The following is a 9962-nucleotide window of genomic DNA, read 5'->3' on the forward strand; positions in this document are numbered from 1 at the left end:
GATCAATCTTATTACTGAGAAAAGCCACCATATCACACAGAACCATAAAATACTGTTTTATTTTTTCACTTTTAAGAAACCATCTTCTTCTTAACCTTATTAAAAGATTATTTACTTACAATGTTGTGCCCCCATTTGGATCACAGTTTGAGGCATGTTGAGATATATAAACGTGTATACCAACCTCCACTGTCAAGATATGCAGTACTCCCATCTTCATGGAAGATTTCCCTGTGCCCCTTCTAGTCAATATCCTTCTCCAGCCTTCAGCTCAGAGAATCACTGTTTTTTCTGTGATTGCAGATTAAATTTGGCCTTTCGAGTGCTTTATAAAAAATGGAATCATAGAGTAGTATTACTTTTTTTCTGGTTCCTTTACTTGAGCATAATGGTTTTGTGGTCCATTTATGTTATTTTGTGTTATCAGTCACCCATTGTTTTTTTCCCTCAGCATGATTCCATTGTTGTCTAGACCACAATTTGCCTATCCATTCACCATTTGATGGATATTTATTTGGGTGATTCACAGTTTTTGGCTAGGACGAATCAAGATTTCATGAACATTCATGTTCAGATTTTTGTATGAATATGTATTTCATTGCTTTCCAATAGATTTCCTTACAGTGGAATTGTTGGGTTCCATGCTATTCATTTAACATTTAAGGAGCTGTCAAATTGTTTCCCAAAGTGGTTGTATCATTTTATGCTCCCACCATTAGTGCATAAGAATTACCTTTGCTCAAAAAAAAAAAAAAAAAAAAGGATTACCTTTGCTCTACATACGTGAACACTTGGCATTTTTTATTTTATTTTTTATTTCATTTTTTATTTTAACTATTATGAACTTATCTTCTTATTACTGACTTGCAAGGATTCTTTACATATGCTAGATACAGATTCTTTGTCAGATAGAAGTATTGTGAATAGCTTTGGAGCTTTTCTTTTCAGTATTATAGGTGTTCTTTGAAAAACAAAGTTTTCAATTTTGATTAGATCCAATTTATTAATTTATTTTTCAGAGTTCATACATTTTGTGTCCTTATAAGAAAACTTTGCCTTCTCTAATAAGACTTTTCTCCTATGTATTTTTTCCAGAAGTTTTATAATTTAAGCATTTACGTTAAGGTCTGTGATACATTTGAGATAACTTTAGCATATGGCGTTAGGTAATTTTCAAAGTGATTTTATTTCCATATGGATAGCCAATTGTTTCAGCACCATTTATTAAAAAGACTTTCCTTTCCCTACTGATTTATATTGGCACGTTTATTGAAAATAAATCAACCATAAATGTAAGGGTTTATTTCTGGACTGTATTCCATTTATCTGTCTTTCTATCCTTATGCCAGTATCATTAATGCAACTTTTCATAAGTATTGAAATTTGGGAATGTAAGTCTTCCAACTTTGCTTTTGATTCATCTCTTTATCCTCTTTTCAATTTCCAGCCTTCATTTAGAATAACTAATTATTTATTTAGGATTTTATTTGTCGGGATCCCTGGGTGGCGCAGCGGTTTAGCGCCTGTCTTTGGCCCAGGGCGCTATCCTCGAGACCCAGGATCGAATCCCACGTCGGGCTCCCGGTGCATGGAGCCTGCTTCTCCCTCTGCCTGTGTCTCTGCCTCTCTCTCTCTCTCTCTGTGTGACATAAATAAATTTAAAAAAAAAACCCTTAAAAAAAAAAGGATTTTATTTGTCTCCACAATTAGCTTATTAACTAACCATCTGTGTTTTACTCTTATAGTCATTGCTCTAAGTTTTATAATATATACCTTTACCTTATCATTGTCTAACCTCAAATAATACTGTATTACTTCATGTCAAATATAAGAACCTTTCAAAAGTAGGCTTCCATTTCCCCCTTCCTTCCTTTGTACTAATATTAGTACACATACACTAATTAAGATACATATACTAAGATACATATTATATACTGTATATATGTACATATGGTATAGAGTAATATATGCTCTATACACATAGTATATACTATTCTATACTATGCTATATGATGCTATACTATACTGTATATACTATACTATATTATGTGTACTATATACACATAGTATAATATAGTATATATTAGTATATTATATTAATTAGTATATATTATATATATAATCCAGTCATGCGTCTATTAGAATACTTGATATTGTGTCATGTTTTACTTATGTTATCTTGACTTATAAGTCTTTGTACTGTGCTTTGTGTTGTATAATTTTTATTGCTAGATCTTCAAGTTCATGTATCTGTTTTCCTATAATGTCTAATTTGATATTAATCTCATTTAGTAAAATATTAATTTCCAATATGGCATTTTCACCTCTAGATTTAAAAAAAATTTGCTGTTTTCTCATTTTCTTTATATTTTTCTTTAAATCACTGGATATATTAAGCATATGGCAGACATTTTAGTAACTTGCAGATACCTTCTCTGATTGTTCTATAGTTTTTTTGTGGTGGGTCTACACTATCCTTTGGACCAGAGCTAATTTTGTCCCACTACTAAAGCCTAATCCTAGGGCCCATGCTGAATGCTCTGTGTTGTCAGTGAGGTCTCTTCACCTTGCCTAATAGGAACTCAAATGATCCCTTGCCCTGTGTGAGCTCCGGGATAGTTTGGCTTACAGCACTTGTAATTATTTTTTCTCGAGAAGTTGGACTTTCCAGACATCGGGGGATTTCACCTTATATATATGCAAATGAACATTCAGCTACTCATACAAATCTCTAGATGTCTTTTTCTTTCTTTGTAGCTCCCTCTTTTGCAGTATTCTGCCTTTCAAATTCTAGCTGCCTCAGCCTCTTAAAACTCATATATTATTTTATTGAACTCAACAAGTACACCAGGCTCTGTTTGAGTTTCCCCTCCCTGCACTGAGGCCCAGAAATTTCCTCCTGACAGAAAGCCAGGTAATTTTAGGGCTTAGCTAAGCTCTTTTTCTTTTTTCTGGGATCATAATCCTATGTTATCCATTTCGGTCTAATAACTGAAAACAGATGTTGCATATATGTGATCCAATTTTCTAATTTTTTATGGCTGGAAGTTAATTTTATATACCTTTACTCCCTTATAGCCAGAAGCAAAAACTGACATTATCTTTTGGGGAAAAATTGAAATGCTCCAATATGGAATGTATATATTAGTTTTAAAAGATGCCTTCTGGAAAATGATGGAGTAGGGAACTACAGGATTTCATCTCCACAATAGCAACTAATGAGCTGGTAAAAACTGTCATGATCAACTTTTACAGAACTCTGGAATAGAGTAGAATTTTTGAAACAACCAGAGTAAGGCTTAATGAAGTAAGAAGGTGCTGCCTTGCAATAAGACAGTAATGTGGCATTTTAAATAGCCAACTCCTAGACTGAGAGTGGCCATGAGGTAATGGTGCAGGTTGCTAGTATCAGTGAATGATAAAGACCTTATTCTTAAAGAATTGTGGTTGCCTTATTTGAACTGCCTGATTGCTCATGAAGGACAAACCCATGAGCTTGCATCTGTTTTGCTTGATGAGGAGTGTTCCCAGGACAGGGATGGCTTTTTGAGTGGAATTTTCAGAAGTATTTAAAGGTGCAAGTTTTAGTTCTTGGCAGATTGTGGCAAGAAAACAAGAGTTGGGGCAAGCAGCAGGCAGACCATAAATCCTGGGAAGGATGATGTTAGGAAAGAAGATATGAGATGGAATAAGGGATTTTTAAAAGGCCCTATATATACCAGGAATTAAAAATGGCCATGGGTATGACCAAGACTGCCCACTTCCTCAGGGAAGTCCAGAGAAAACCTAATCATCACCTTTTGCTGATCTAAAGACTCTGTGTAAGCAGGAAGTGAAAGCTAAGGCAGAGTTATCAGTGTCCTAGAAAAGTCCTAACACTTGTTCAATCTGTAAAGGCTGGAAGATTTATTTATTTATTTATTTATTTATTTATTTATTTATTTATTTATGCTTCAGATTTTTTTTTAATAAAAAAACTGTCAGGGATCCCTGGGTGGCGCAGCGGTTTGGCGCCTGCCTTTGGCCCGGGGCGCGATCCTGGAGACCCGGGATTGAATCCCACGTCGGGCTCCCGGTGCATGGAGCCTGCTTCTCCCTCTGCCTGTGTCTCTGCCTCTCTCTCTCTCTGTGACTATCATAAATAAATAAAAATAAATATTTAAAAAAAAAAAAAAAAAAAAAAAAAAAAAAAAAACTGTCAAAAAACTGTAGCTGACCATTTGACTAATGGAAGACAGACTTCAATGATCACACATGACAACGATTACAGATTTTACCAAAAAAAGTTTTAAAAAGTCACTAAACAAGTAAAAAAAGCCATTAAAAATGGCAAAACAAACTCCAGAGAAGGAAGGAAATGTGATTTCTACAGTTTCCACATTATAATGTTCAAAATGTTCAATTTTCAATAAGAATAACAGGGTATGAAAAGAAATAAGAAGCTATGATTCATTCACATAAAAACATATAGAAATAAAAACTGTGAGGAAACCCCAGCACTGGACATATTAGAAAAGGAAATTAGATCAACTGCTTATATACATTCAAGGAACTGAAGGAAACCATAAACAAAGAACTAAAAATAAGCCAAAACAGTGATGTCAAATAGAAATTGTCAATAAAGATATAGAAATTATTAAAAAGGATTGGAATAGAAATTCTAGAGCTGAAAGGTAAAACAATTAAAATTTAAAATTCGCTACAGGAGCTCAACAGCAGATTTGAGCAAGTAGAAGACTAGCAGTCTTGAAGATAAATCATTCAGCTATCCACTGAGGAGTAGTGCTCATGCACTGCTGATGGGAATAAGAATTAGTGCAGCCACCATGGAAAACAGTATGGAGATTCCTCAAAAAATTAAAAATAGGAGTGCCTGTTTGGTGCAGTCAGGTGAGTGGCTAGCTCTTGGTTTTGGCTTAGATTGTGATCTCAGGGTCATGAGATCAAGCCCCATGTGGGGCTCCACACTCAGCACAAAGTCTGCTTAAGATTCTCTCTCTCCTTATCCCTCTGCCCCTACCCACAACATGCACTCTTGAAATCTCTCTATCTATCATCTATCTATCTATCTATCTATCTATCTATCTATCTATCTATCTATCTATCATCTTTAAAGAAAAATTAAAAATAGAACTACTATATGAACCAGCAATTCCACTTCTGGGTATTTATCCAAAGAAAATGAAAATGAACTAATAAAGATATATGCATCCTCATGTTTATTATAGCATTATTTACAGAACCTAAGACATGGGAGCAACCTGTGTCCATTGATGGATGAATGGATAAAGAAGATGTGGTATATATATTTAATGAACTATTATTCAGCCATGAAAAGAATGAAATCTTGCCATTGGCCACAACATGGTTGAAACTTGAGAGCAGTATGTGAAAAGAAATAAATCAGATAAAACAAATAACCTTATCATCTCACTAATAAGTGGAGTCAAAAAAATAGCAAGCTCATAAATACAAAGAACAGATTTGTGGTTGCAGGTGTGGGGAGTGGGTAGAATGGGTAAAAGTAGTCAAAAGGTACAAGATTCTAATTAAAAATAAGTCACAAGGATGCAATGTACAGCATGGTGACTGTAGTTAATAAAGATATAGAAATTAATACTGTATTGCCTATTTGAAAGTAGCTAAGAGAATAGATCTTAAAAAGTTCTCATCATAAGAAAAAAATTGTAATTACCTATGCTGGTGTAAATTAACTAGACTTGTTGTGGTAATCATGTCACAATTTATTCAAATATTGAATCATTATGTTGTAGATCTGAAAGTGATGTTATATGTAAATTATACCTCAACTTTCTTAAAGGTGAAGAAATTAAAGGGTATATTTAGAGACTTTGGAAAAAAACTCATAGTTTATCTGTTCTTTCATTGGTAAATTTAATGTTACAATTTCTTATCATAATATGAATTTGTGTTAAACTTTTAATCTTTCCATATCAAGTATTTTGATATATTGATAATAGTTGAGTTTGTACACTGCACATGCATCGTCAGAGCTGTCACTGTGAAGCTAGCTTAGAAATTACTAAAAGTGTACTGCAGCCACAAGGAGAATTACCATATACACGTGAAGACAAAAGATTATTTAGGGTGTTACCTCAACCTTTAGTTAGCTTGATCAAGAAAACAGAGAAGACTCAAAACTACTAAGGTCAAGTTGCACCTGTATGGCTCAGTGGTTGAGTGTCTGCCTTCAGCTCAGGTTGTGATCCCAGGGTCCTGGGATTGAGTCCTGCATTGGGCTCCCCACGGGGAGCCTGCTTCTGCCTCTGCCTATGTCGCTGCCTCTCTCTATGTATCTCTCATGAATAAATAAAATCTTTTTAAAAATGATTTTAAAAATTGCTAAGATCAGAGATGAAAGCAGGGACATTACTACCAACCTTATGGAAATATAAAAATAAAAATAATTTTGAGGGCATCTATGAATAACTACATGTCAACAAATCAGATAGCCTGGAAGAAATGGACTGATTCTCAGAAAGACACAAACTACTGAAACTCACCCAAGAAGACATAGGATGTTGCTCCTATCTGCACCTACTAGAATGACCTACATGCTATAACAAGGGTTTAAACAAAGTGCTTGGGGAGGGGGTTACTTTAAAAAGACAGATTGATTTCAACTGAAAGAATCAGGGTGGGTTTAATAAATGTGGCATGGAGGTGAGCTGCAATGAATAAAATGAATTTCGTTAGATGGAAAATGTACTTCAGGTAGTGGGAGTAGCTGTGAGTAAATACATGGAGATATGAGCTTATGCTGCTTGCTTGTTAAACTTTGTGGGCAGTGTGGTTGTAGTCTGAGTGTGTAGAGGGCTCCAGTTGGAGATTAGATTAAAAAAAAAAGTGTGTTGGGACTAGTGGATAAAGGGAGTTAAAGTGCTGTATTTAGAATCAAATCTGAATGATATGGTGAGCAATCCATACTTTTTTCCTCAGGGGAATGAAGTGATATGATTTCTATTTGTAGACACATGCTTCTATAGGTAGTGTAGAGGATATATGATATATTTAAGGGGACAAGACACAGTAAGAGGTATTAGATTAGCATTAGTGAGGAATAATGAGTACTTGACACAAGACGATGGTAGTATGAATGAAAAAGATAGTTTTCTTTATTTTTTCTTGTTTTATCTCGTAAAACAATGCTTGAGAGATTGCTTTCTCTGGAGACAAACTGTATCTCTGTGTCATCTACAGAGTGATTATGCCCAAATGAGTTTGGCCTTATATATTATGAGTATGTGAAGGAAGTCTTATTCCTGTCTACTTAGAGGTTAGCCTCCAAGAAAAAATAAGATGAAATGGCGATCCATTTGTACCTTGTTATTCTGAGCTTGAGGACATCAACCATGACACTTTTGAACATGATAGGTTAAAAATAAGAGCCCTATGGAGGCTTTGGCTGGGTCAGTAGAGCATATGACTCTTGATCTTGGGGTTGTGAGTTTGAGCCCCACGTTGGGTGTAGAGATTACTTAAAAATAAAATAAAAAGTAAAAAAAAATAATTAAGGGCCTATGAATACTTTGTAGGTAGAGCCTGTATTTTATATTAATAATTTAATGCAAAGCTTGTTCAATTGTATGAGTATAGTAATTATTTTTTCTTAGTGAATAATTAAAAACTATGAACTTCTCTAATGGTTGTGGTTTATAATTACAGTAACCACATGTTATAGGTTTTCTGGAGCAGTTCCAAGTAAGGCAGCCAAAGTTCAAAACACCTTTGCAATTTTCCTCAGAAACCCTGCATATCTGGGCCTTCCTTCTGTTTTTTTTTTTTTTAAATTTTTTGTTGATTACATTACTAAGCACAGAACCAGAGCAGTAAACATCCACACCCCCCCACCCCTTTGTGGACAGGTACATCTAAAAATGATCCAAATGTATAAATGAATTAATGTGCTACAATTATTTGACTTCTACTAGGGGAACAAACAAGTTCCCTACGTCATCAGAACTACCCACCAAGCTCAACAGAATCCAATGATGATAAATCAAATGTAGAGTGGATAGATCTCAAGAAAGAAAAACACGCAAGTACCTAGAGGTTTGTTGGGCATCTGTTATTGTTTTGTTGGTTGTTTTAGTTGTTTTTGATGACTTGCAAACACTAAAAATGATTGATATGAGAGAAAGTAATAGGACATCTTACCTACTATATATTCATTTTCCTTCAGCCTTACATTTGACAATCCTTCTGATGGAAATAAACTGAAGACAAATAAGAAAATGAATGCCCTCTCTTCCCCCCCACGCTGGCGGCGGCGGCTGTGGCTCTGGCTGTGGCGGTGGAGGAGGAACCCGCCACGCACCAGCCTTGCTCCCGCCCCACTCGGAGCCGAAGCTGCAGCCGGGCGGGGGCCAAGGGCGCCCCGCGCGGCCCGGGGCCTGAGGACGGAGGTGGAGGCAGCGGGGCCACTGGAGCCGGGAGACTTTGTGCAGCTGCCCGTGCCCATCATCCAGCAGCTCTCCCACTGGGACTGCGGCCTGGCCTGCTCCAAGATGGTGCTGCGGTACCTGGGCCAGGTGGACGACAATGAGTTTGAGAGTGCCCTGCGGGAGCTGCGGCTAACCAGAAACATCTGGACCATTGATCTGGCCTACCTGATGCGCCACTTTGGCGTGAGGCACCGCTTCTGCACACAGACCCTGGGTGTTGACAAGGGCTATAAGAACCAGTCCTTCTACAGGAAGCACTTTGACACAGAGGAGACCCGGGTGAACCAGTTGTTTGCACAAGCCAAGGCTTGCAAGGTGCTGGTGGAGAAATGCACAGTGAGCATGCAGGACATCCAGGAGCACCTGGCACAGGGCCACGTGGCCATCGTGCTGGTGAACTCTGGGGTACTGCACTGCGACCTTTGCTCCAGTCCTGTCAAGTACTCCTGCTTCGTCCCCAGTGGCCACTGCTGCTTCTGTGGCACCCCTGACTACCAGGGCCACTTCATTGTGCTGTGCGGCTACAGCCGGGCCACGGGCTGCATCTTCTACAACAATCCAGCCTACGCCGACCGAATGTGCAGCACCAGCATCAGTAACTTCGAGGGAGCCAGAACCAGTTACGGCACAGATGAGGACATCCTCTTAGTCTACCTGGACAGCTGACAGCAGGAGCCTGGTGTGCCCAGGCCCTGGCTCCCCACCCTGCCCCGCCCTAGCCCGGCCAACTCAGGAGGCCTTGGCCCAGGCCCCAGGATGCTCGAGCTTGGATGCAGAACTGCAGCCTTGGCCTGTGTGACAAAGCCCCAGGAAATTCTTGATGCTGGAGGCATGCCTGCTTTGTCTGCAAGCGTTGCGTGTGTCATCTTGCCACTTACCTTACGCACCTGCTGGTTGGTGGAGGTGTCCCCAGAGCCTCTGAGTAGAGCTTCTCCTAGGACCCCAAGCCTGACTTGAACTGTGCCCAGGGGACTTCCAGCCCTGTGGGTGCCCTTGTTGCCTGCATACCAGATCCAGGGCACAGGAGATGCCTGAGCTTGTCTCCCCACAGATCTGGGGGCTGAACGCTGGAGATGCCATTTGTCAGGATGGTATCCACGTGTTTAGAGACCATGTAGCCAACTCTGGCCCCCAGGACTGTGGGCTGCTTCAGGCCTTGCTAGGAACTGCCTACCCCCAGAAGTGCTACAGACCTCCCTGGGCCCTTTGGTGGATGCCACCACTCCCTCCCGCCACAGATGGGAACCCACCCAAGTTCCTGTGGCTGGTTGTGAGGCCTCTGGGCCCTGGAGATGGCTGGGCCTCAGGCCAGAAGGACCCTGGGCCCCGTACCCCTCACCCTCTAGGTACCATAGCACTGTGGAGTAGAAGGCCCTCGGGGGAGTAGACAGGGCCTTGACTCTTGCTAGCTGGCAGTGCTGAGTGTACAAGAATGCCTGACCCAGAAGGCCAGACACAGCCAGCCACCTGTGTCCCAAAGATCCCCCCTAACCCATG

At 39.2% G+C, this 9962-nt stretch overlaps 1 protein-coding gene across 1 annotated transcript; it reads left to right on the forward strand.

Moving 5' to 3' along the window:
• The first annotated feature begins 8255 nt into the window (after positions 1 to 8255).
• LOC121482632 (protein GUCD1-like) lies at positions 8256 to 9153 on the forward strand. The gene has a single exon (XM_041740474.1). It carries the CDS (start codon positions 8256 to 8258, stop codon positions 9129 to 9131), a length of 876 nt encoding a protein of 291 aa, XP_041596408.1. The 3' UTR covers positions 9132 to 9153.
• The last annotated feature ends 809 nt before the right edge of the window (positions 9154 to 9962 follow it).

The sequence above is a fragment of the Vulpes lagopus genome, chromosome X, assembly GCF_018345385.1.
Source record: "Vulpes lagopus strain Blue_001 chromosome X, ASM1834538v1, whole genome shotgun sequence".
NCBI lineage: Eukaryota > Metazoa > Chordata > Mammalia > Carnivora > Canidae > Vulpes > Vulpes lagopus.